At 35.5% G+C, this 26,131-nt stretch overlaps 4 protein-coding genes across 4 annotated transcripts; 2 read left to right on the top strand and 2 right to left on the bottom strand.

The window, feature by feature from the left end:
• Positions 1–207: 207 nt before the first annotated feature.
• Positions 208–1,056, bottom strand: LOC127452124 (hemoglobin cathodic subunit beta-like). Its single transcript, XM_051717349.1, has 3 exons — positions 889–1,056; positions 561–783; positions 208–447 (listed from the first exon to the last, which is right to left on the bottom strand). Exons 1-3 carry the CDS (start codon positions 978–980, stop codon positions 319–321), a joined length of 444 nt encoding a protein of 147 aa, XP_051573309.1. The 5' UTR covers positions 981–1,056; the 3' UTR covers positions 208–318.
• A 1,148-nt stretch (positions 1,057–2,204) lies between these two features.
• LOC127452130 (hemoglobin subunit alpha-like) lies at positions 2,205–3,199 on the top strand. Its single transcript, XM_051717354.1, has 3 exons — positions 2,205–2,369; positions 2,508–2,715; positions 2,969–3,199. The coding sequence occupies exons 1-3, from the start codon at positions 2,275–2,277 to the stop codon at positions 3,095–3,097; spliced, it is 432 nt and encodes a 143-aa protein (XP_051573314.1). The 5' UTR covers positions 2,205–2,274; the 3' UTR covers positions 3,098–3,199.
• Positions 3,200–18,983: 15,784 nt separating this feature from the next.
• LOC127452123 (hemoglobin subunit beta) lies at positions 18,984–19,914 on the bottom strand. Its single transcript, XM_051717348.1, has 3 exons — positions 19,747–19,914; positions 19,430–19,652; positions 18,984–19,230 (listed from the first exon to the last, which is right to left on the bottom strand). Exons 1-3 carry the CDS (start codon positions 19,836–19,838, stop codon positions 19,099–19,101), a joined length of 447 nt encoding a protein of 148 aa, XP_051573308.1. The 5' UTR covers positions 19,839–19,914; the 3' UTR covers positions 18,984–19,098.
• Positions 19,915–21,240: 1,326 nt separating this feature from the next.
• LOC127452127 (hemoglobin subunit alpha) lies at positions 21,241–22,196 on the top strand. The gene is made up of 3 exons (XM_051717352.1): positions 21,241–21,406; positions 21,646–21,853; positions 21,958–22,196. The coding sequence occupies exons 1-3, from the start codon at positions 21,312–21,314 to the stop codon at positions 22,084–22,086; spliced, it is 432 nt and encodes a 143-aa protein (XP_051573312.1). The 5' UTR covers positions 21,241–21,311; the 3' UTR covers positions 22,087–22,196.
• Positions 22,197–26,131: the final 3,935 nt, after the last annotated feature.

The following is a 26,131-nucleotide window of genomic DNA, read 5'->3' as shown; positions in this document are numbered from 1 at the left end:
TTAATACATATTTGTTAACATGGAATGCATTTTAGTTCAGGTCTCTTGACATTTTGTTCCGCCAGAGATATTCAACATATAATGAATGGAAAGGTGTGCCAACCAACAATCGTCTTCCCTAGTTTGGATCAACTAGTGTTATTTGAAATATGCTTTATGAATAAACATGACTTGATTCACTTCATGAAATAAGAGATACAAAATCCATACAATGATTGATTACTTTATTTATATCTTTTTTCAACTCTGTGATGCATTGAACCATCATTGAATGTAGAGAATCAGTGTGTGGTTCCTTCCATGACCGTGACCAGGACTTCAGAAGTAACGGCTGGAGAGCGCAGACACAACGACAGACAGGAATTTCTGCCAGGTGGCCTGAACATCAGGGCTGAAAGCGGATCCGAATTTGGTCGCAATGACAATGGTCAGGCAATCGGCCAACAGCTGTGTGAGTCAAGATTACGTGCATTTGTTAGGAAGCAAAAGTCTATATATTAGATATGTGCTCTATATCATGATTATAAGGTCATATTTGGAATAAAATAAGTATCATATACCCTGAAGTTGTCGGGATCGACGTTGAGTTTCTCGCAGTGCAGCAAGCTTAGTTTGGAGTATGTGCCTTTGATGTTATCTAGGTTCTTCACGCCTTTGTCCAACGCACCTAGCACAGTTTTGCCATGTTCAGACACCTTGGGATTGCCCAGGATTGCCGCTGCGTTGAACAGGTTTCCAAAGGTCCCGAAATACCTCTGAGTCCAGGGATATACGATCAGCATCCTGTTACATGCAACAAATGGAATGATGGAAATATACAAGTCCCAAAGTTCTTTCAAAATACATGATTGAATTATGTAAATCATCTTTGACATGACATCACATTACCTTGCCAGAGCCTGGGGTCCGATTTCACCGATGTTGATTTGACCCCAGACACTCGCAATAGTCCTACGCTCGGAATCTGACCACTCCACCATCTTGATTAGCTTTTAGTCGTTATATCAACAAGTGTGAATGTTGCACATACTGTTGATGGAGGCGGTGTGGGGAGTTTTATTTATACTTGCACTCTCCGCCCTGCATCAGACTGAGACTGATAGGCTACACCTACAGTGGATCGTACTTGGATCCGACCCTAGTAAATGTTACATTTTGATTAGAAATTGTGAAGGAAGATGTGTCAGGAATACATCAAAAAGACATTCATCTAAACTCTAACTCTAGTACAAATTCCAAACTTGTTTAAAACGTCATAACTGTTGTTACATTGCACTCAATCAAAAGCAAAGCTGTTTAATATTCCAAATCACGTCTTTGGTTGCTTAAAACACGTTCCACCGAACGGAATAGAGAAAAAATATGCAATAATTTGACTCGCCAGTTTTCAAATAAATGGTGGACAAATGAATCAGAGATATCAATATAAGTGAAGAGCTCAGCTGTATCAATTTTCACATTAAATTAACGTAGAATTAACTTCCTAACTAAAAATAAACAAGGTTTTTAAAGTTGATTAAGTGCCAGTTTTATTTATTATCTGGGCATTCAGACCAGCTCCTCCCATTTCAAAGTGTCTTAAATTGGTACATTTTGATAACAGTGAATATCATGTTCCTTTTAATGTGGTCCACCCAAAGGTGGACTTTGCTGTCCTCAAATGACCTGGAGCATCTCTTATGCAAGGACACTCATCCAGAAAACAAATACACAGAATAATCTGAGTGAAAATTTTGAATAAAACATGTATATATAATTTAGGAAATAGAGTGCATGTTTCAATCCAATTTTTCACTCAAATTAATCTATGTATTTGGTTTCTGAATGAGTGTCCTTGCATAAGAGATGCTCTGGGTCATTTGAGGACAGCAACACACACACACACACACACACACACACATATATATATATATATATATATATATATATTAATATTACCTTAATATATATTTGCATATATGTATTTGCATTCTGGTGAGCGGATTATATATTACATCATTGTTTTAGATAGATGTATTCAAACATGCATCATGGATTCATGTACTTTACTATTTTGTTTTGACTAAATATATAAGCATTCACTGTTTTTCATATATTTTGTTGCTATGTGAATGATGAAATGATAGACAATATTCATCTGTAAGTGTTGGCTGAAGTTTTTGAGGTGGAGCTGCTGCAGCGTTGGGTGTGGTGGCTCTGGAGGTTATAAAAACACCCCCTTATCCTACAACCCAAAAGCTCTTAATAAATACAGTACGTGGAAAAGATCGAACAATGAGTTTGACAGCTAATGATAAATCCTTGGTCAGTGCCTTCTGGGGTAAAATCTCTAGTAAAGCCGACGCCATAGGCCAGGAAGCTCTAGGGAGGTAAGAGCACTACTTTTAAATTGAGTTTTGTCTTCAAAATCAACAAATCAACATAGAAAGATATTATTATTTATTTATTTCTTTCTTTTTGTCAATGTTATGTAGGATATCATGAACTGATTCTTTTCCTTTCTGCAGAATGCTTGTTGTCTACCCTCAGACCAAAACATATTTTGCTCATTGGCCTGACCTCTCTCCTGGCTCTGCCCCAGTGATGAAGCATGGTAAAACTGTGATGGCAGCCATTACTGATGCTGTGGGTAAAATGGATGATCTTGTTGGTGGACTGAGCTCCCTGAGTGAACTGCATGCCACTAAGCTCCGCATAGATCCTGGAAACTTCAAGGTGAGAGGTCCAGTGCCAAGGACCTTTGCTAATGTGTTTTAGTGCAGTTTTTTAAATCATTCTCTGGATTGAATTTTCGTGTCCCATTAATCTCTGACACACCGAAATCTGGTAATGGAGCACTATGCTGATAAGTTGATGAGGTGATGGAGACATCCAAATGAGAAATACTGGAGGTTATTTATTCATAATGTATTGATTGGTAATTCACTACATAATTTTTTGGTTTTATTTTATTTTTGTTTTTTTTTAGATTTTGTCCCATAACATCCTCGTGACTCTTGCAATTCATTTCCCGACTGATTTCACCGCAGAAGTGCATGTGGCTGTGGACAAGTTCCTCGCGGCTCTGTCTGCTGCTCTTGCTGATAAATACAGATAAGCACATCATTCAGCAGCTTTGCGTGTATCTGCAATCGGAGTCACTTAAAAGCATAAAGATAAAATGTCAAATGCAATTAATAAAATATGTAACAACCAAAAACGTCTCTTCTCATTGTGTACTCAAACGAATGAAGATAAAAAGAAACTTGCTGCCAAAATGATATCCTTGTCTTTTGTGAATATTCAGTGTAGCTGTGTACGAAGCACCACCCACACAGAGAGGTCACTACCAAACCAGTCAACGTTGTGAATTCGCCTGTCAAATCTCACCAAACTTGAACTTCACGTGAAATGTGCGAGGGGAAATTCTATGACACCGGAAGTTCGTTGCGCAAAATTAAAAAAAATTTCATTTGTATTTTTTTAAATTTTTTTTTAAAATGCTTTATTGTAACAGTTCACATAACAGAAGAATTGAAAGGGAAAAAAGATAAACAAGCAAATAAACAGAAAAACATTCATAACTATATACAAAGGGGTATTAGAACATTCCAAAGCCATAGATGCAGGGGTGTCTAATATGGGTAAAAGTTCAAGACTCTACAACAGTCCAGAGTCTCTGTTGCCTTGGTGTTCCTTACACCCTCCAAAGTTTCAAGGTACTGATAGAGCTCAAACTTAAATTGTCCAAAATGTGGGATTTTCTTGGACCATATACATTTATGGATATAATATTTACCTAAAATAATAAATAGGATAATAACATAACATATTTTCTTTTTTAAGGGTTTATCATAAAAAATAAAAATAAAAATTAAAAAAAAAATCTTTAACTTCCAAAATAATCTCAATCCCAGTGATCTCCTTAAAAAATCCTCAAAGTTACACCAAAACAATTTATTACAAATACAATCAATGAAAAAATGCACAATAATCTCAATGCTGAAGTTGCAAAACACACGTCAAGTCAATTTCTTTATTAAATCTCCTTATGACATGATTTACATGGTAAATGCAATGAATAATTTTATACGAAACATCCCTTATTTTATTGGTGACACAATATCTCCTAAAGACCATGAAAACGTCCTCCCGCTTAATATCTTGAAAACGTGAATTCCAAAAGCTTTTTGCTGGGGGTATCTTAACTGGCTGGCAAATCTGTCTAAGGAAACTATTGTTGCATTTATTATCAATAATACTCAAAGCATTTAATTTTAAATTAAAATCAACAGTAGGATTCGAATCTACAACTTCAGCAAAACGCAACAACTGAAGGAGTCCAGATGGAATAGCATCAAAGACATTTGCTTATTCCTTAGCAGATACTGGAAGTTTATATTTGTTTAAAAATTCAGTGTATGAAAGTAGATAACCATTGGGGTGGAACAACTGTGTCACCAATAAGATGCTATTTTTAAACCAATATTCAAAGAAAAGTGTTTTATTTTTATATTTGACATCCTTATTATTCCAAATCAAACATCTACGAGGACAGAAATTGTTTATATGCCATCAGCCATGATAACAGTGCTTGCCTATGAAAGTTAGACAGTTTAATGGGAATTTTGCTAATATCAAAGTTACAGTTGAGGAGGAATTCAATACACCAACTTTGCTAAAAATCAAATTTAGGATATAGTACCACAATTTATTATTTGGTTTAATGCAATTCTGAAAACATTTAATCTTAAAATTTTTATTAGATGTTACAAAGTCAATAACATTTAAACCACCTTGATGAAAAGGATTACATAATACACCTCTGTTTAGGTAATGTGGCTTATTCTTCCAAATAAAGTTATACATATTCTTATTAACCTGTTTAATGATTGACTGTGGAATATCCAAGACCATTGCTGCATAAACTAATCCTGACAATCCTTCAGCCTTTGACAGCAATATTCTAACACTCAAAGACAAGTCTCTAATTAACCAACAATTAAATGTAATTTGTACTTGATCAATTAGCGGAAGATAGTTCAAATAATTTCTCTCCATTTGATTTTTACATATTTGAATCCCCATGTATGAAACTTGATCTTTAATTGGAATGCCGTATAATTCTGTCAAACCCTCAGGTATTTCTTTCAAAGCAAACAGTACACACTCATTAATATTTATATTTAAACCTGATATTAAAGAGAAACTATTTAAACACTCAAGTGCTGTGGCACTTTCCATATCACTCCTCAAAAATAATGTTGTATCATCAGCAAGTTGAGAAATGTTTCTTTCTTTATCAAATAAACGAATGCCTTGAAATGGACTCTTTGTAATGTGAAGAAATATCACTTGCATAACTAATAAAAATCAGAAAGGAGCTGCTGGGTCTCCTTGTTTTACACCTCTAGAAATATTAAATCTGGAGCTTGTTCCAAAGGGTAGTTTAATAGAGCCATTGCAATCACTATATAGTGTACGGATAGCTTTAATAAAATTACTACCAAAGCCAAAAAAAGTATCCACTAAAAAAGCCTGATCAATAGAATCAAATGCTTTGTAATAATCTATAAACAAAATATAGCTTTCATCATTAATTAAGTAATTGTAGTCAATTAGGTCCAAAATTAAGCATATATTATTTCCAATAAATCTGCCATGCATAATTCCAGACTGGCAATGGTCAAAGATTTCATCCAAACATAATTTCAATCTTTCTGCAAGCAGAATTGATAACAATTTGGCATCATTATTAATTAATGATATAGGCCTCCAATTAACAATCCTAAGTGGATCTTTAACTGATTTTGGTATAAGGGTAATTATACACTGAGACATTGTGGGCAACATTTTCACAGCTTCCAATATTTCATGAAAAACATGTACAAGAAATACAGAAAGGTCTTCTTGAAAGGTCTTATAAAATTTGCCAGTTAAACCATCATTACCTGATGATATATTGTTTTTTAATTTAGCAATGCTGTTTTGTATTTCATCCAATGTTACATCCTTATCGCATTTGTTTTTGGAGTCTTTATCAATTGGTTTAGAATATGATTTAATTGAGTCAAGGAATGATCCTGCATCTCTAATATCCTCATCTTTTGTATATCATTTTTTTTAATATATAAAAGCTTGTTACAAACTGAGAGATTTAGAATCAATTCTAAGTCTCTTTAGTGAAGACAGTTCTGTATTTCTCTTTTCCAAATTAAAGAAATATTTGGAATTCTTCTCTCCTTCTTCCAACCATTTACACCTGGACCTAACAAATGCTCCTTTAGCTTGATTCTCAAATATTTGATCTAATTCTAATTGCAATTTGGCTAACATCCTTTTCTATCTGGCACAAATGTTGTTTTTCATATATAAGAAATATTTGTTTAATTATGGAATCCTCCTTAAGCTTTTTGGCCTTGGCTAATTCTTTCCCAGTTCTAATAGCAAATTTTCTTACTTCATAATTTCCCACTGTAACCCATACATTTTAGAAGCATTCACTCTATTATAACATCTTTTTATGATATCTTTATTTGATTTTTGGAATTGTACATTCACAAGAAGTGAATTATTTAGCTTCCAATAATTAAATTGAACCCTTTCCTCAACCAAATTATCAAAATTAACCACTACATGGATCATTTTATGGTCAGAAATTATGGAAGGTATAGTATCAATTCCTTTGACCTGTTGTCCTGATTCTTTATAGAGTAACCAAAAATCAATTTTGGATTGTCTGGAACCTTCTTTCTTGCTCCATGTTAATTCTATTTTATCAGGATTTCTATTTCTCCATTCATCTAAGCAATTTAGATGTAGACATAGATCATTAGGCTAATATCAGAAACATACTGATGTCTTTCATGTTGTGGAGGTAAACAATCTAAAGAAGGAGCACTGATGGGGTTCCAATCTCCCCCCAAAACCAATTTAGTATCAGAAAATGTTGATAAGATATCTCTAATCTCCTCTTCAAAATTCTGCATCAGACTCCGATTCAACCTGATCTCATGAAAAGTCGTACATAATTTATGAGTTGGCTATTTGATATGGTCTTGCAGGATGTTGTTTGCATAAACTCCTACGACTTCATCACGTGCAAATTCCCGGATGTCTAATGCGGAAGTAAGCGCGAGTTCTGCCCATGAGTCGTTAAAGACATACACTGTAAAAAAAAAATCCTGTTGTTTTTACAAAACAAATTTGCCAGCTGTGGTTGCCAGAATAATTATGTAAAAAATACAGTAAAAATGTAAACAACTTTACAGAACAACCTGTTAATTTTACAGTTTAAAACTGTTGTAATTTACATGGCACAATGGCACAGTAAAAACACGTCATAAACTTTATATTAGCCTTCTTGAACTGTAAAAATCAGCTTTTTACTTTATAATGTATTGTTAATCACTGTAGCAACTACAGAAGAGCATATGATGACATGAAGTTCACCAATAGTAGTTTTTCCAGGAGCAACGACCAATAAACACGTAGAGACACACAAACACTAAACACCATCAGGGTAACACATGTGAAATTAAAATAATGTAATAAACATTAACTAAACTACATTAAATATAAAACAGAACACCCCAATTTACGTAACTGATATTAAAAATAAGAAGAAACATAACTATTCCCATAAAATATAATGAAATGTAATGGGTCACGCAGGGAATTGTGGGAACGCCGGATTATTGTTTTTTACTGTAATTTTAACAATAATTTAATGTAAAAAGTACATGTACTCTCTTGTTAAACATAATGTACATTTTTTTTTACCATTAATTATACAGGAAAATCATACTTTTTACATCTAAAAAATTACATTTTTACAACATTTTATTGTAACAAAATACTGTATTGTCTTTTAAAATATTAAAATATTTTACTGTATATTTTACAGTTAATATTCGTTAATCAATTAACGTTTTATTTCTGTAGCATTTTTACAGTCTTTTACTGTTAAAATTACAGACATTTTTTACAGTGTACTTATTAATATTATGCCCTTACACAAACTTAACCAATCAGTAGAGTGTGTAAACATGATAGGAAGCTGTTGTGTGTGACAGAAGCAAGTAATTGTCACGTATTAGATTTATCACGTAGGAAAGGATGTCCAGCAATGTGAAACCAGTGCAGTGGCATGATATCATACGAATTAACCAAATTTAGAAAAGTCGTACGATTTCGCCGTGAGAGTGTGTTGGAATAAACCATATAGATAAATGTATTTTATTTTTGAGTATTTTCCCTTTAAATTTCCCCCTTAGAATTGCAACACCGGCAGAAATATTGCTTCCATAGGATAGCCAAAGATCCCCCCCCCCCCCCCAACTAAGTTTTCCAAAAATTATAATCAAATTGTAAAGCGAGTTTCTTGCAAAAAGTAAAGCCTTGAACTTCTTAAGATAGAGAAAAAAAACAGATTTTCTTTTCAGCAAATCACGAATACCCCTTACATTCAAATATAAACACAGAGACATTCCTCTAAATAAATAAGCAGTGAAATAAAACGAATATCCAACACCATTGAACAACGTAACTAATCTGACGGGTTGTCATCTCCAATAACACTGAGTACAGATTTAAAAGAGTTTGTCAAACAAAACGTAAGATGTAGTAAATGTTATTTACCTTCTTAAGTCCAGCATTCTCAAAAATAAAGGACATGCTTTCATAAAAACTCAAGGGGGAAAAAATAATAAAAGAAAGAAACTTGAGCATAACGAAAGTCAACCATTGACCACTGCACGGAGTATGCTCTAATTCAAACCATCATCACAAACAGGGACAATGCGTGTGTAACACAGTTCACATATTTTGATATTTTGCTGTCTACGCTCGGACTTCTCTTCCATCAACGATTGCTTTGGCTCCGACATAAAAGGATTTTTCCCTTCCCTGCGGGCTGCGTCGATTTGGGGCCACGGTTTGTTGCGAGATTCCTTGTCTTTTGCTGTCAGATCTTCCCCAAACCGTAGCTTTCTGGATTTCAAATATTCCAATCCTTTTGCGTTTTCCCATAAGAGGTCTTTCGTCGACCTTGCTATGAACCTGATGATAACAGGACGTGTCTTCTCTGCATTCCTCCTATAAACTCTGTGGCTGACATCAATGTGATGATGACAACTCTCCACAGCCTCAGGGATAACTGCGCGACAAATATCAACCACTCGAGCTTTAATATCCTCAACTTCCTGTTCAGACAGTCCATAAAGCCTCAAGTTCCACCGTCTTTGGTACTGTTCAGCTTGTCCTCAAGTTCTGTTATTCTTTTGTGATGATCTTCACCCATTGTTTTGATGTTAGCAATGTCTACTTTTACATCTTTCAATTTTTGGAAAATAAATTCCGTTGCCTCTTTCAGAGAATTAACGCACTCTCGGTTTTGCTTTTCTGATTCAGAACATCTGTGTTCTTACTTATTTTCTCCACTACTATCTTGAACCTCAGCAAGTGTAGGCTCAGAGCGATATCTCTTAGAATCCGGAGTGCAGGGCTCAGACTCAGGAAATGGAGTGAGGTCATTGGTGTTTTCACTTTTATGTGCATATGAATGCAAGCTCATAGAGTCAGTTGAGACAGTTCCTGTAGTGTGACCTGAAGCTTTTAGGCGTCATTTTTTATTTGTTCTTTGCAGGTCTCTTCTCCACCAAAGTGCAAACAAATATATCAGATCCTTAGAGAAAAAACTGAAGTTCGAAGCGTACAACTATTTCCCCTTTATTTATCAAAGTCTTATATTGCTCACCATCATTAAAGGTAAAGGTAACGTTGTTTCTGTGGCATGAAAAATAAATGTATTTCCAGAGAACGAAAAACACGTGTGACTCGGTTGCCATCTTGGCCTGCCTCCATTGTGCAAAATTCACGATCCCGTAGACTCCCATTAAAATGACGTAATTTCGCCTACCGAATTTTACGGATCTTAAAGGTGCAGTATGTAACAATTTTCATGTAATATTTCATTGTAATATGTAATATTTTTATTTTTTTTTTTTTTTTTTTGCCAATGTGTGAACGGCTTGTAATGCAACTTAAAAAATGATCCCTTCCCGGACTTCCTATGTTGCCTATTAAAGCTTGTAGACTGATTTTCATGTGAAGGGAGCAGGTCGCTTTTGCCAGGAAAATCCAAAGGATGTGACGTTTATGCGCGCTCCCGAGAGCCTTGCTTCACTGATAGCTTCTCTTCCGCTATTCAACAGCGACAACAAACTGCAACATTAGGTAACGTTATCTTAGAGATGGAATCCAGCAAACAACACGACTCCTATACAAACTCAGAGTAAGCCAAAAAAACCCCAAAAAACATTTATCTACTGAATCCCATCTGGCTAAGCGGGAATGTGATCGTTGAGCAAAAACTAGAGTGAACATCGGCAGGGCATTTGATTCTTGGAGGGACTTTCGTCGGTTTTGGGCATCAAAACCAACCCTGAATTGCCGTTCTTCTTATTGGACAGGTAAGCTTACATAACTGCAAAGCATGTGAAATATAGTGCCATAAGGATTAATCTGTGTCATTTTAGCTAACTTGATCTTGCCTGTTAACGCTGATGAATAGCAAGCTATCTTGCTTCGTAACTTTCAAATAATTTCAATGATCTTCTCTTTATACTAAAAGTTAGCTATACAGGATAAATTTAAGCAAATATGCTGGTTTCTTGATCGTAGTACAACATATGACATACAAAACATACAATAGTACAACATAACAGTGCAGTGTAACAGTAAACTGTCTGGTATAGTTCGGTAGTATGTAGAACTATCAGTATGCTATGTTAGCTGATAAGTAGTTTTTTAGTTTAGTCTCAAAGTTTGTAGTAAAACAATCATAACTGTGTAATTTTAATTATGCTACCTCATCTGTCAGCATGATGCCGGTGGATCAGGTTCAGTCTCTGTACGTTACGTCATTGTTTTGGCACATGCTCGCTGCAGACCCTAAGGAGCGTGTGCACGAGCCCGAGCACAAGCAACGGGTAGCTGGCTGCAGTTCACTTAACGGCCACAGGTGTCATTAATAACAAGTGTTTCTGAATCTTACATACTGCACCTTTAAGTTTTTCTTTGCCAAATATTAATACTATTGCTGTGAATTGCATTGCATTCTATGTCTTTGTAACAGAGTGTCTTTGTATGCCAAAAGTGTGGTGATTTTGGTTGGGATTTGTATTTTATTGTGTGCATTATATAAACTCTTGGAGCATTTAGATGTTGTCACGTTTAGTTTGTAATATGCAGGGTTTTGAACAAATGTAAAATATACCAGTAGATCTACATGGCAAGAAGATACAGTCAGTATTGTTCCAATTGACATTGTCTTTATGTGTGTGCAATGTGTGATTTTAAACCCTCAGACTGTGTCTATTTGAAAATATTGTCAGTCAACTAGTCAAGCAGGTGAATTGCAATAGTTTGTGAAAGTGTCTCAAATGTTTTCTTCCTGGTTGAGCAAATCAACAACACACTTGTCATCGCTACTGCAGTTTGTTGAGAGATGTGTTCTATTTTATCATTCATCTCGCTAGAGAACTTGCTTGTCTTTCGTATTGTGAATCCATGGTAGCTCTTCTTCTCATCCATGATGGGTGAAGGGAAGACCAGCTGAAAGATGCTATGCGCCTCCTACCATAATGGGGTAAATTTGCTTGTCGATTAGTGCCACCTATTGTAAAGGCGTGAATGTGCTAACAGCGAACATTCCCTTGCTTTCAGTGTGAAAGGTTAATTCGTCTGTGATTTGCTTTGCATTATCGCATTGCCTCTGGTGGACAAAGGCCTTCACACAGAGAGAACAAAAACATACAGTTAAAAACAAATACAATAAGAAACCCATTACTATAAAACGCATAAACAAAAAAGTGCAGTAAACATAGCAATAATAATTTGCAGTAAATTATGTAACATAAGTACGACTCTTATGTTACATAGGTGAACAAATGTAAATTTGTAGCGGTTGGTAAAATACCCAACACTTTTATGCATAGGCGCTTTCCCAGAAGCAACAGATCAAAATAAGAATGCAAAAGATGTGTGTTGTCTCCCATGATACTACGGGTCTTCTGTATCACCGGCTGCTCATAGCATTAGCACAGGGCAACTGTGCTAACAGGTTTGTACATTAAAGGAATATTCTTGGTTCAATTCAAGTTAAGCTCAGTCGACAACATCTGTGGCATTATGTTGATTACCACAAAAATATATCTCGACTTATCCCTCCTTTTATTTGAAAAAATAAAAAGGAAAAATCTGGGTTACAGTCAGGTACTTACAATGGAAATTAACTGGGCCAATCTGTAAATGTATAAAATACTCACTGTTTCAAAAGTTTAGTCAAAAGACGTAAACAATATGTGTGTTAACATAATTTTAGTGTGATAAAAACACATACTAATATTTTTTGTGTAAAGTTATAGGCAATTTTACAACTTATCGCCTATCCCATTATGTTGATGAAGAAAAGGTGTTAAACCTAAATCCCTCAAATGACTATAAAAACAACAATTTAAACAACTTTGTAGCTCAAATAATACACGTTTCAACAGAAGAAATAATGTAAGTGCTTTTATAAAATTATAAGCTTCACATTTCTGCCTTTTGACCCCTTCAAAAATTGGCCCCTTTCAATTCTATTGTAAGTGTCTCACTGTAACAAGGTGCGGATTATGACTAGCAAGGGTCCCGAGGCCAAATTTGTTTTAGGCCACTTCTATTCAAAAATGATCTTCCCTAAACCCTATTTCCTTCAAAAGCTTTACCCTCCATTGTGAGAGCTTTGAAGGGCTGAAAGTGTGGCTCATAAATAGTGGTCTTTTGGTCATTTTATTGTAAATTCTGTCTGCAATTACCTCACAGCTTGACTACCATTATTATTTTCCTATCAAATAAGCCCTGTGAAGTCATACTTTATGCCAAAATCCCTTAGACTACATTACATGTTTGATTTCAAACTTCAACTGTCAAAACTTACACACAAGCCCTTTAATCTGCTTTAAGATGCTCCCTTCTTTCTTCATTTTTTTTATTTTTTTATTTTCTCCCCTTTTTCTCCCCAATTTGGAATGTCCAATTCCCAATGCGCTCTAAGTCCTTGTGGTAGCGTAGTGACTCAAATCAATCCGAGGACGAATCTCAGTTGGCTCCGCGTCTGAGACCGTCAATCCGTGCATCTTATCACGTGGCTTGTTGAGTGCGTTACGGCGGAGACATAGCGTGTGTGGAGGCTTCACGCTATTCCCCACAGCATCCAGCACAACTCACCACGCGCCCCACCGAGAGCGAATCACATTATAGAGACCACGAGGAGGTTACCCCATGTGACTCTACCCTCTCTAGCAACAGGGCCAATTTGGTTGCTTAGGAGACCTGGCTGGAGTCACTCAGCACGCCCTGGGATTCCAGGGATGGTAGTCAGCGTCTTTACTCGCTGAGCTACCCAGGCCCCCTTCTTTCTTTCTTTCTTTCTTTCTTTGTCTTACTGTAAAACCTATAAAACTTTCTAACTTTTTGTCAAACCAAAATTACAGTTAGTCTCAACAAACTTTGCGTATCTAGTTTAATCAGTACTTTTGTACCACACAAATTAAAATATCAATATCTTCTTTTTCCCAACCACTTCAGCCAAGTTTTTTTTTTTTTTTTTTTTTTTTTTTGTAATTTTGGGCAAGCTTTCAGTTGTAGCAATAAATAGTATAATAAATGTTTTTGTTTGACAGCACTTTTCATACAAAGCATAAAGCTTAATCTTATAAAGCCTAACATATGAAATAATAGCCAGAAAATTTTATTTTTTTAATTAGATATTTAGGAGATTGTGATCCAAACGTCAGAACAAAGATTTTTAGAAGAATATCTCAGCTCTGTAGATCCATACAATGCAAGTAAATGGTGACCACATTTTTGAAGCTCTCAAAAGCACATAAATGATGATGAGAGAATTAAAATTTTTGGGTGAACTGTTCCTTTAAGGTGTACATAATAAAACGTGATCTGTGTGCTGGTTTGTAAAACAGATATAATTTCATTGTAAATTACACAACATTTAGTTCCGGTCCTCGAATTTGATTGGATGAGAGGCGTTCCAAGGGTGCTGATAGCTCAGATCATCAGCACTGGGACACTTTACTGTTTGTATCACTCCGCTTGTGTTTGTGGTGTTTCAGACTAACATGTAAGAATGGCTAAATGTAAATGTGAGAGAAATAGAGTTAAACTAACAGCTTCAACATTACAGCCGACCACAGCTGAGAGTCGCCGGAATAATCAAACATGCTCAGGGCGCCTAGCTCATACAAGTTTCCAAGTTGGCGGAGGAGAGAAAGCTTTCTGTGTCAGTGTCAAAATAAAAGTTCCCCAAGAAATATACAAGAATGAAACTGGCACCCTCCGTGTTTCTTCTCTGACAACAAAACACTTGAACGTGAGTGAAATACTCATATGCTAATTCAAATGGCACATGGCAGCAACTTTCCACGATTGGTGTAGATTACTAACATACTACAGCTGAGGAATAGAGTAAAGGCCCAGGTATACTTTCTGGATTGGTATACGTTCTGGACTGGATCGTGCCCGGTCGACTGCGTTGCCTTTCAAATTATTCTCTTTTGACCAGGTGCTCTTTTTGACTCACACGTTCGACGCATGCGCACTACAACTGCTTTGTAATACTCTTTTAGTACAGTCAATGGCAGGTGCATGCGGCGACGATGCACACAGACATCCGCGTGTCGAAAAAATCTGGGAGACTCTCCTGATGGTAAAATTTGCTTCACACCTACTGTGCGAGGAGTGTTCAGTAACGCAGACAACCAAAGTTTACTCAAGCCTTTAAACTAACAGCTGCAGCATTACAATTTATCACTGCAACAGATGCAGACAATCACATGCTCAGTCTCTCTTGTTTCTCCAAAACCAGTGTAGTTTATTGTTATTTAGGCCTTACTTTGTGTTATGTTCGCTTTCAGATAGCTTATTACAAAGGTGATACAGGACTTTAATAGCTGGAATAACATGGTCTGTGCATGCACTCACCATCCATGGGTACATCAAGGTTTAACTAAATAAAACAATTTAGTCTGCATTAAGTAACTTTTGGTCCAATCTAGCCCTCAATTTAAAATGAGTTTTACACCCTTGCTGCTGTACAGAGCCTGCTATTATTAATCACATAGTTTGTTTCACATTTTGTCCCATGCCTCTGCCTTTCCCAACCTCTACCCCAATGATTCTTTATATGTGTGATCTATTTATTGACTTAAGATTGACAGTTCTATGTGTGAAATATTGTGATCATTTTTTTAAAAGGATATAATTATTGAAGTATGATTATTTTGATAAAGGGAGACCGGGGATAATTGTCACAAGGTCTATACTGAAGTAGCTATAAGGTTTTGAGTTAAAAGTCAACTTACACAAATGTGTGTATTCTCTACCAGTGGTTTTGTATGCTGGTTTCAAACACCTAGTTTTGTTTTGGTTTTTTGCTTTTTGTTTTTTTGTGAATTTTGTCAAGGATGTTCCCATGAATGTTCACGTTAAACCTGTACCACTGGTTTAATTACAGGTTCCATTGTGACAACTAACCCCTTGTGGACAAAAGTTAAATGACAATGTGTGTTCAACTTTATCTTTTTTTCTTGGGCAGTAATGATGAAAATGTTGAATTGCTTTTTTGTAGCCAAGACTTCTGTGTGGCTATATATCTGATCATATATCCAGGGTTGGGGAGTAACGAAATACATGTAACAAGAATACGTATTTAAATACAAAATACAAGTAACTGTATTCCACTACAGTTACAATTTAAATCATTGGTGATTAGAATACAGTCACATTCAAAAAGTATTTTGAATACTGAAGAGATTACTTTGCATTTTATTTTCATTTGTTTCATTTAATATTTAGTCCTTTCAGATGGAAAACATTTATACATATAAATGATGTGATCCAAAGTGCATTTGAACAGCGGTGAAACACTTTCTTATGATGTGTTACATTCATACGTGCAGACAGAGAAGTAAGTTTGAAGTAAGTTTGGAGCAGAAGAAATAGAAATAATCCTTGTGTAAATTGTCAGCTTTATGCTAAGATAAAATGCTATTTCTAGCCATTATACATGCACGTTACCAGGCATGATCATATTTATTTATCAAGAAAATTCACGTTGGATCATAATTTCTTTTTTTCATGTAAGACCTTTGATATTAGGGCAAAAATCATATTCTTGATAATAATTTTTGTATTGTTTTCCTGTAAAAATATCTTAAAATCCTTAAAACAAGATCAGTTTGATTTATCTTGTTTTAGAAACAACACTGCATAAGATATTTAGGTTTTTCAGAGAATGAATTTTTAATGTGTATTTTGTCTTATTGTACTGGCAGAGTTTTTATAGTCAAAACAAGTGAAAAAATCTACCAGTGCTGAAGAAGTAATCCAAAGTATTTAGAATATGTTACTGACCTTGAGTAATCTAATGGAATACGTTACAAATTACATTTTACAGCATGTATTCTGTAATCTGTAGTGGAATACATTTCAAAAGTAACCCTCCCAACCCTGCATATATCATATATCTGACTTTGAAAAATAAACCTACCACCTACTCTGAGAAATATTTACAGTGGTAAAAAGTGTGACAACTAAGCACCGTTCAAGCCAAGGAATATTTAGAATCTCCTGATGTGTTTAAAAGACAATGTCTTGGTGCTCTGGAGATTGATATTTTATTATTTATTTTATAATGTTAGGTATGAGTGCAAACAATGCATTACAATTATTTTAATGTAAGCAAAACAGTAGCACAATAATTACTTTGTGGTCTCTCTGTGGAAATGCAACTCTATCACAAACACACTCTAACACTTTTTGTTTTTCTTAAGTCTATGTAAATGACTTAGTATTTTTCTTTTTTCACATAAATTTTACACGTCTGGTACAAATATTTGGTCTTGTTTCATGAATACATTGTATATTTTTTTACAGGTGTTTGAAACCAGCATACAAAACCACTGCTAGAGAATACACACATTTGTGTAATTCAACTTTTAACTCAAAACCTTATAGCTACTTAAATATAGACCTTGTGACACTTCCCCGTGTGATAGTTAGCCCCAGTCTCCCTATATGAAAATTATCTCACTTCAGTAACCCAACTTAAATTTGACCTGTTTAAATAACTCTCTTGAAACTTGCAACTTGTTGCTACCTCTCAACAAACACATTACCATACTACATATATAATTTCATATTGTATAACAAGTATGGTGTTGCTGAGAGTTTATTGATCCCCAATCAATCATGATACTGATGATCCCTCGATATTTGTTTCATTAATAAATAGCAATACACATTGTATTATATAGTAGCAGTACTATGCCCAACTTCAGACTAAACAATGGCAACACACTTCTCTGCAATGGTAACCTCCAAAAAAAAAATCAATTTGACAGAAACTCTTTAAAAATCCCAAAATAACAGAACATTAAACACTAACATGTCTCCTACTTGTTTCATTTTGTATAGAAATACATTAATTATATTTTTTAATTTACTCTCCCAATCCAGTTCCATGCAAAGTGTGCTGGGAACTGAAAATCTCCTGCCCGGTTTCAGCAATACATTGAAACAACAAATATTATTCACAAAGTCCCAACACAATTGGATTAAGTGAACATAGATTGTACACAAAGAAATTAAGTTGAGACCAAAAGCTACAGAATTGTGTTGCATTAGCTCAGTTTAAATAAGTTAATTGAGCAGTAAAAATCACATTGAGTGAACACCATCTGTTAGAAGTCTGAATCCTTTTGAACATTTCATAGTAATGTTATCATATCTCTTTTTCATGACTGTGTTCAATATCACTTGGACTTTACACAATGTAATCATGTTCTCATCTCAAACATAAATGTATTAAGTTGATTTCAAATGTACTGGTTAAGTATTTTTAATAGAGCTGCTTTCCCTGTTTTTCAGTGTAATTAAAATAAATAGAGTATAAACAAAAATATTATGTCACTAAAATCCATTTATTAACTTTGTCATATATATTATAGCAATAATTTTAACACTTCACAATAAATACACAACAAAGCCACAGCGATGGAAGATTTAATGCATGGCTTGATGGGGGTGGATTTTTATTTATTTTAATTAGACCAGAAACAGTTGTTAGAGGGGGATTTTAAGCTGTCATATGGTAATGTTACAATGTGCTGCTCACCTGTTACAATGTGCCCCACCTGTAGGTCACGTTTGTAACATTTCAATTATGTATACACTATGTTCATGAAACAAGACCACATATTTGTACCAGACATGTGTAAAATTAATGTGAAAGTAGAAAAATACTTTGAACCCCAAGTGCATTTACACAAACTTAAGAAAAACAAAAAGTGTTTGTTTGTGCCCCTCTTTCCCTTAGGCCGACTGTCACAATGGAGCTTGGTATCGCTATCCAGAAAAACTATGCATGAGCACTTACTTTGGTGTTGCAACCCCTCATAGTCAACATGCCAACCTCTTGCCACCCAATAAATAATTTCCTAGATCCGCCCCTGCATCTTTACTTAACATCTGTGACATCCTTAATTGCATTTTTAGATAAACAGAGGAGCAAACTTGCTATTGAATAAATTAATAAAGAAGAATATCAGCATTTTATCTTGAAATTAGGCTGCACAGCCACATATGGTTGAGATAAATGTTTGTTTTTTATCACTGAATTTATGCTGTTAAAGTCTGCAAATCTATCCAACACAGTAGGTGCGGTGTTAGAAAAGCTCAGTTGTGTCTTGTCGATTAAAAACAACTAAACCACTCAATTTTATTTTAAATCTCCAATACAACGAAATATGCATGTAGCTGATATAACAAGGTTCTGTACTGAACCGAAGATGCCTCAAATAACCATTCAGTTCATTTTTAGTAGCCTACATAGCTACTTTGAAGTGTGTTTTGTGGAATAAAATGGAACAAACAACAAAAAAAAGTGCTTTTAACAAAATTTTTTATTTATGATATGTTATAAGAATAATCTCTTTATGATGACATCTCTTCGCGGTGCGATCTTCTGCAATACAGCTGGTGTTCATTTGTGATGTGACTCTAGTGGTACTGTCTGCCCAGGGCGGACACGACGACCATCAGAAACTTCTGCCAAGCCTCCTGGATGTCAGCATTGAAACCTGCGGGTCCGAACTTCATGGCTGCGACCACGGTGATGCAATCAGCGAGGATCTGTAGAAGGAGAGATGTGTTAGGTAGTTGTTCTTTAATCATGACCAACAAATAATCAAATAGAAACATCCACCATAAAAAGAGCACAACTATTTAATTGACACCATTTAGTTACTGATCTGACCGATTGCCTTTACATCTATCTTTCTATCTCAGATCATTTGTTATTTCTGCGCACACCGGATTTGGTAGAACCTACCCTGAAGTTGTCGGGATCCACATGCAGTTTCTCAGAGTGCATTACACTCAGCGGGGCAAAGGTGGCCTTGATGTTATCCATGTTCTTAATGGCTCTCTCCAGACCTCCCATCACGGTCCTTCCGTGAGCTGCCACCTTGGGGTTACCCATGATGGCAGCGGGGCTTGACAGGTTGCCAAAGCTGGCGAAATATCTCTGAGTCCAGGGATACACGATCAGACACCTTAAATAAACAGAAGCATTTGCAAAGGCAATGAATAATCTTTGCTGTTGGTATCATCAGTTATGCGTATATAACGAGAGTGATGCAGTGATACCTGGCCAGCGCTTGAGGTCCGATTTCATCGGGATTGAGTTTTCCCCACAGGCCAAGGATGGCACTGCGCTCAGCATCTGTCCACTCAACCATGTTGAAGATTTATGATGTCCACAGGTACTTGCTTAAAGCTGTCCAGTAGGAATCGCTTGTAAAAAATAAAGAAACCGGAGCACAATTTATTGATGTGTGATGTCTCCGCCCATTAAAAGATTCAGTGTCTTATTGGATGATTTCTCTCAGCAGGACATGCTTACGTGTCTGGAACTCACTGATCGGATCCCGTCCAAAAAGTTAAACTTGTTTTTCTAAGTTTTCTGAAAGATGAACGACCTTTATTTTGGCTCCAACGTTTCGTTCAAATGCAAATGCAAAACCAATTGTGAGGTTGCTTAATCTCCGTTTTATTGCTTTCCCAGAATGTGCACCACTGTGTTTAATTTGTGGATGTCTTTTTTTTTGTCTCAGAATAAATGTGATAGATTCAGGGATTCTCATTAGCAACATAAATTTGCAACATTTTAAAAATGATTAAATGTTAGATTAAATGACCTCAAAATCAAGCTTTACACATTTGCAATGCAATGATCTCATGGATCAGGAATATTTGCAGTGTATAGTGACAATCAGGTGTTAAGGAAAATACTATGGTAGTTTTTGTTGCTGTTTAGTGTTTTCGGGAGAAAATAAAATCAGAAATACCTTTTAGCCCATTGTACCCTACAAAGAAAAGTCCATAAAGGACAACAATAATAATAATAATAATTATTATTATTATTATTATTATTATTCTTAATATTAATATTATTATTGTTGTTATTATAAAATATAGGCCTATTTCAGATAAATAGAACGAACAGATAAATATAAACAGGCTTTCAAATCCATATTTTTCATTGCATGGGAATCAATTAAATAATTGTACAATCTTATTTAGTTAAATTATGTTGATTAATAGTTTGATTCGGCATAGAGTTGCAAAATGATTTTAGAAACATGACACAATTACGCATTTTAGTTACACACACACACACACACACAAATAGTTGTAAGATTTAAGCATTTTTAATTTAATGACAAAATTCCGTCAAACTGAACTGAGTAATCTTTAATAAAATAACAACTAAATATTTGTAGTTTTATTCATTACATTTTGTTGAACAGTACACAATTCAGTTTGATTTAAATATTTTTTGAGTGTATGTTGTGTTCATTTGAATAATGCGTGCAACCTTAATTCTGAATAATACGTTTTAGAATTGTGATTCATTTTGTCGTTTTAAATTTGGCAAAATAACGGATCATTGTATAAATTGCAACACATACTCGAAGAGATTTGGATGGAAAACATTTATTATCTTTATTAAACAAGAAGCACAAAATTGGCAAGTTTTTGATTGGCCATAACCGGTTGGAGATCAGCAGTCATGCGTTTAAGAGGTGTGGTTTGGACCGATTCCATGGGTGTGTCCCTCTATAGTTTAATATAAAAAGTGGGGCAAATTCCTGTTTTCGTCAACATCTTTTTCTGAGGACAATTGAACTTGAGAAAAAGAAGAAGCAGCGATGAGTCTCTCTGATAAGGACAAGGCCACTGTCAAGGCTCTCTGGAGCAAGATCAGCCCCAGGGCTGATGAAATCGGTGCTGAAGCCCTCGGCAGGTAATGATTTATTGTGTTCATGAGGATAAAATTACTAACAGACAGAGCTATATAGAAACGTTTAAAATGCAGTTCATTCCAACAATGCTTTGTCACAGAAATCATGCTAAATATCCTGAAAAGTAATTTTTTGTATTATTTCTTATAAACAAATTCACTTTCATTTGGAGTGTTCTTATTTCTTGCTGTGAATATCTGAATATGCGCATAAATATTTTCTCCATTGTTGTTTTCGTCAGGATGCTTACCGTTTACCCCCAGACCAAGACCTACTTCGCTCACTGGGCTGACCTGAGCCCTGGCTCTGGTCCTGTGAAGAAGCACGGCAAGACGATCATGGCTGCAGTCGGCGACGCCATTGGAAAACTAGACGACCTTGTGGGAGGTCTGGCTTCCCTCAGTGAACTTCACGCTTTTAAGCTGCGTGTTGACCCGTCCAACTTCAAGGTACACCATAAAACCCAAAAGCACTACATCTAATATCACTTTGATAGGTCATGGACATGGTAAATATGGTCATGGTAATGTGTTTCTCTTGAACCCTTTTCTAGATCCTCGCACACAACCTCATAGTTGTCATTGGCATGCTCTTCCCTGGGGACTTCACCCCAGATGTTCACGTGTCAGTTGACAAGTTTTTCCAGAACTTGGCCCTGGCTCTCGCAGAGAAATACCGCTAAACGTCCAGTGGAGAGTATTCATCAACAGGCAATACTGTGCGGCACCTCACCCTTACCAACTCATGTGTGATGTCTGAATACATTTTCTCAATAAACTGCACAGAACTAGATTATTCATTTGTGTTTGGTTTTTTGTCTATTGTTCACAATAGAATATTTGAGTCAATCAGATGTGTTGCAAGCCCTTTAAATGGTTAAAAAAAAAAAAAAAAAAACTTAAAAGGGTACATTTAAGGTCTGGTATCATTACTATAAGTGGGCTTAAAAGGTCATTATGTTGGGAAATGTTTTTCTATTCCAAATTACTTACACCTGGGCCAAGGTAGCTTGCTCATGGGCAGTTTAATAACTGTATCACTACTAACTTTTGTGACCCTTGTGTGATGAGCACCGATCCTTAATATACTGGTACCAGACATCTCTGTATTATACAGATATGTATTTAAAAAGACAACGTGAAAAGATTTTGAGTGAATCTTGTGGGTAGATATTACTGACCGAGCATGGAGAGCTTTATCTATTAAAGATAAAAGGAAAACATCCTGTGAGGAAGATGAAAAATTTCATTTTAAATTTATTAACTGTGAAATTAATGTATTCAGTTATTGGGTTACACTTGAGGAATGAGGTTCTATTCATGAACATTGGTTAGTGCTTTAGGTGTCATTTATCAATCTTTGTCAATGTTAATGTATCAAAATAATGTTGTTCATGATAGATCATTATACATCAACTAATGTAAACTAATACAAATTTTAATGTAAAAAACTGTATGAGTAGGACTATATGTTGAAATTAACGTTAAACAAGATAAATAAATGCCACAAAAGTATTGTTCATTTTTAGTTCATGATGTTCACACAACTATTGTGTGTTATGTAGGCTACTCCAAACTATATTTTGAACAGTTTTTCCAATAAAACTCTGAGAGAGAATATCTTGTTTTTATTATTATTATTATTATTATTTTTATTTATTTATTTTTTATTTATATGAAATGACTACTGGGTATCATGAGATATTTTATTACTGTTTTATCACTATTTATCATAGAATTCAGACAGTGAACACCCATTGCTGCCTAGAAAGTACAACCACAAACACGTATTGGAAGAGAAATGTAGCCTATCAAACTGCTCGTTGTGTTTACATTATAAATGAAATATTAAAAGCTACGACATATCCCTTCGCAATCATTTCTGGTGAATTATTAATAATAAGAAAAGCGATTTTGACTGCTATTTTTTATTCCAACATTTACTGCATAACTGTTCCGTTTATGGCTCCGTTTATGTGCCTGTATCTAATTAAACATTTTGCGTAGCCTTCATAACACACTGCATACGTAAATGTTACTTTATTGGATGTTAGAAAGTAGAACGTCTTTTAAAACACACTTTTCACACTCACTAGTTTATTCAGTTTGTCTAGCAATATCCAACAGTGGACATGCGTGCATTATATGACATTTCTGTCATTTTTTTCTGAAAGTCATGAATATTCCCACCAGGGTGTCCCCATATCAGTAAACCTGACCCTCCTAAATTTGGAGTGGAAGAATTGAGTGGTTTGCTTATCTAGATGTTCAATAAGTTTAAAGGGGCAGTTAGCATGCCAGGGCACTAATCTTAAGTTTTCCCCATCCAGCTTCTGTAAAGTGTTTTAATGATTAAAAAGTAATTGTAATTTGTTTTCAGTTGTAATTTTATGTGTAAATGTGTTTTTTTTACTGATAACAGTTGTAATAAAGTGCATGAGTGTTTGTGAGTGTGTGTGTGTGTGTGTGTGTGTGTGTGAGGGGTTTATGTGTATTTGAGCACATGTATGTATACCGCATCCATACAAATATATAATATTACATGCAAGTCCAAACGTGTATTTGGATTCTTTCAATATTATTTGAGCAGTTTAAATGAAAGGAACTATCAAAATATCTCTTAATTAATAAAGTGGCCCATTTTAGCTTATGGGGGTTCGCTAAAAATGGCAAACAATTAAATAATATTTTTCATCAAAAAAAAGTTTTTTTTTATTTTTTTTTTTTTTATTTTTATTAAGAAATGGCCACTGGCTTCCGTGAGATATTTTATTGCTGTTTTATCTCTATTTATCATAGAATTCAGACAGTGAACACCCATTGCTGCCTAGAAACTACAACCACAAACAAAAGTTTTTGAAACACGTAAAGAAATGCATCAAACTGCTCATTGTTGTGTTTGAAAAGCAATGTTAAAAGCAATAGCATACACAGCCCTTCACAACTTACTTTTTGACAAAAGAATAATTTCTGGTGATATAACAATAAGAAGAAAAGTGCTATTTAAATGCTATTTTTTTTTTTTTTTTACTGTACATCGACTGCATAACTGTTCTGTTTATGGCTAATTAAATGCACTGTAAACATTATATATATATATATATAATATACTATTCTTACTAGTTTTAATTAAACTACCATTTATATCTAAACCCTAAAGTGGTCCCAATTAAGCAGTGCTTGAAACGTCACATTTTGGAATCTCAACTTATGTTCTTAAAACTTCAAGTACTACTAACTCAAAATTGTTAAGTACAAAATTGTGGCTGCGTGGAAGGCCCATAAGCCCCTGTGCTTGAAAAAAATATGCATGTTTGGTCAAAAGACGGGAACTTATGTAGAACAATATTATATAAAAATGTCGTTTTAATTCTTGACTCTTGTTGTAGTTTTGTTGTACCTGGTTGATAGTTGTGATTAGTGTTTCCTCTGGTGAACTTTGTGCCTTTTAAATACAAGCCATTCTTCTTTACTCAACTGTACTTTACAAAACTGCAGATTTTGTCACGTTCAGAGAGGCTCAGGACCCAAACGCAGAGTTAAAATAAATGAATTTATTAAAACAAACAAAAAGGGCAAAAGTCAAACCACAACTCCCACAAGGAGGAAAAACGAACATAAACAACCCTGTAGGGGAAAAACAACAATGGAAGTAATCTGGGCTGGGGAATAAGGTAAGGGACACAGGACCGACCGGACAGGAACAAGGTAGGGGAACAGGACCGACAAGGAATGTGTTCAAAAACACATTCAGGTCCGACTAGATCACAAGACGAACTTGCACTGGACAGCACACACAAGGAGACTACAGTTGGTAGAGAAATCAAACAGGTTAACAGGGGACAGGTGAGGCAAATGAACTAATAATAAGCAAACAAGGAGGCGGGGTATGGCATAAGACAGAGAGACATGGCGATACAGAAACGAAACAAAGCCACGTGCTCTCACAAGACAACAAAACACCCGAATGGCGTGAGCACACATCGCCAAGACAATAAGGCAGTACATGCCAACCGACAAACAAGACTAGAGAACGTGTAGCAACGCCAAACAAAGTGAGACCACGCATTCTCACACGAAACGAAACCTGAGCATGCATCGCGAGGCAAACGCCACATGATGCACACAACAGGCGACAAAAGCAAGATAGGACACCTGTGCGAGAGTTCGGCCACACACAAACCCGAAAGCTTTACTGCACTAAGAAGTGCTGAGGAGAATCCAATATGCCATTGAGCTAACAGAGATAGTAAGGCCCCGGCCTGAGTCGGGCGATGGGGGTATGTGGAGATCTGGGCGGGCCGAGTAGACTGTGCGGAACAAGGCCGGGATGGACACCTGCAGCGGATTATCTCGCCCAGCTGTGGGTGATTACAGCGTTAACAGGCAAGAGATAAAGCCGTGATGAGAGAGAGAGCGCGAGAGCGAGCTCCCCCTCCCTCCACCCCGTTGGTGTTGAATGTTTTGTTACACTGAAAAGTGCTGACAAAAAAGACTCTGATGTTGGATGTTTGCACGGCTCCCGCTTCCTTCAGAGAGTCAAAGAACTTCCTTACAACGTGCTGTAACTCAGTTGAAATCATTAAATAAAAACAATGATACCTTAATCACAGATGAGTTAAGTTTACTTGTACCTAGTTAACTTCACTTAAAAAAATTAAGTTCAGTTTACTTGAGCCAAATAAGTATGATTACTTAAAAAAAATCATGCAAACCGATTGACTTAAA

The sequence above is a fragment of the Myxocyprinus asiaticus genome, chromosome 14, assembly GCF_019703515.2.
Source record: "Myxocyprinus asiaticus isolate MX2 ecotype Aquarium Trade chromosome 14, UBuf_Myxa_2, whole genome shotgun sequence".
Taxonomy (NCBI): domain Eukaryota; kingdom Metazoa; phylum Chordata; class Actinopteri; order Cypriniformes; family Catostomidae; genus Myxocyprinus; species Myxocyprinus asiaticus.
The sequence above is the reverse complement of the archived record's forward strand: the minus strand, read 5'-3'. Positions and strand labels throughout refer to the sequence as shown.

What these genes read in the sequence shown, in the direction of transcription:
- LOC127452123 (XM_051717348.1), bottom strand. Translation starts at nt 19,838, where the DNA reads ATGGTTGAGTGGACAGATGCTGAGCGCAGTGCCATCCTTGGCCTGTGG. An exon ending in GGACCTCAAGCGCTGGCCAG is followed by an intron (nt 19,653 to 19,746) that starts GTATCACTGCAT and finishes TGTTTATTTAAG; the next exon opens with GTGTCTGATCGTGTATCCCT. An exon ending in TGGATCCCGACAACTTCAGG is followed by an intron (nt 19,231 to 19,429) that starts GTAGGTTCTACC and finishes CTCCTTCTACAG; the next exon opens with ATCCTCGCTGATTGCATCAC.
- LOC127452130 (XM_051717354.1), top strand. Translation starts at nt 2,275, where the DNA reads ATGAGTTTGACAGCTAATGATAAATCCTTGGTCAGTGCCTTCTGGGGT. An exon ending in GGCCAGGAAGCTCTAGGGAG is followed by an intron (nt 2,370 to 2,507) that starts GTAAGAGCACTA and finishes TCCTTTCTGCAG; the next exon opens with AATGCTTGTTGTCTACCCTC. An exon ending in TAGATCCTGGAAACTTCAAG is followed by an intron (nt 2,716 to 2,968) that starts GTGAGAGGTCCA and finishes GTTTTTTTTTAG; the next exon opens with ATTTTGTCCCATAACATCCT.
- LOC127452124 (XM_051717349.1), bottom strand. Translation starts at nt 980, where the DNA reads ATGGTGGAGTGGTCAGATTCCGAGCGTAGGACTATTGCGAGTGTCTGG. An exon ending in GGACCCCAGGCTCTGGCAAG is followed by an intron (nt 784 to 888) that starts GTAATGTGATGT and finishes TGCATGTAACAG; the next exon opens with GATGCTGATCGTATATCCCT. An exon ending in TCGATCCCGACAACTTCAGG is followed by an intron (nt 448 to 560) that starts GTATATGATACT and finishes TGACTCACACAG; the next exon opens with CTGTTGGCCGATTGCCTGAC.
- LOC127452127 (XM_051717352.1), top strand. Translation starts at nt 21,312, where the DNA reads ATGAGTCTCTCTGATAAGGACAAGGCCACTGTCAAGGCTCTCTGGAGC. An exon ending in GGTGCTGAAGCCCTCGGCAG is followed by an intron (nt 21,407 to 21,645) that starts GTAATGATTTAT and finishes TGTTTTCGTCAG; the next exon opens with GATGCTTACCGTTTACCCCC. An exon ending in TTGACCCGTCCAACTTCAAG is followed by an intron (nt 21,854 to 21,957) that starts GTACACCATAAA and finishes ACCCTTTTCTAG; the next exon opens with ATCCTCGCACACAACCTCAT.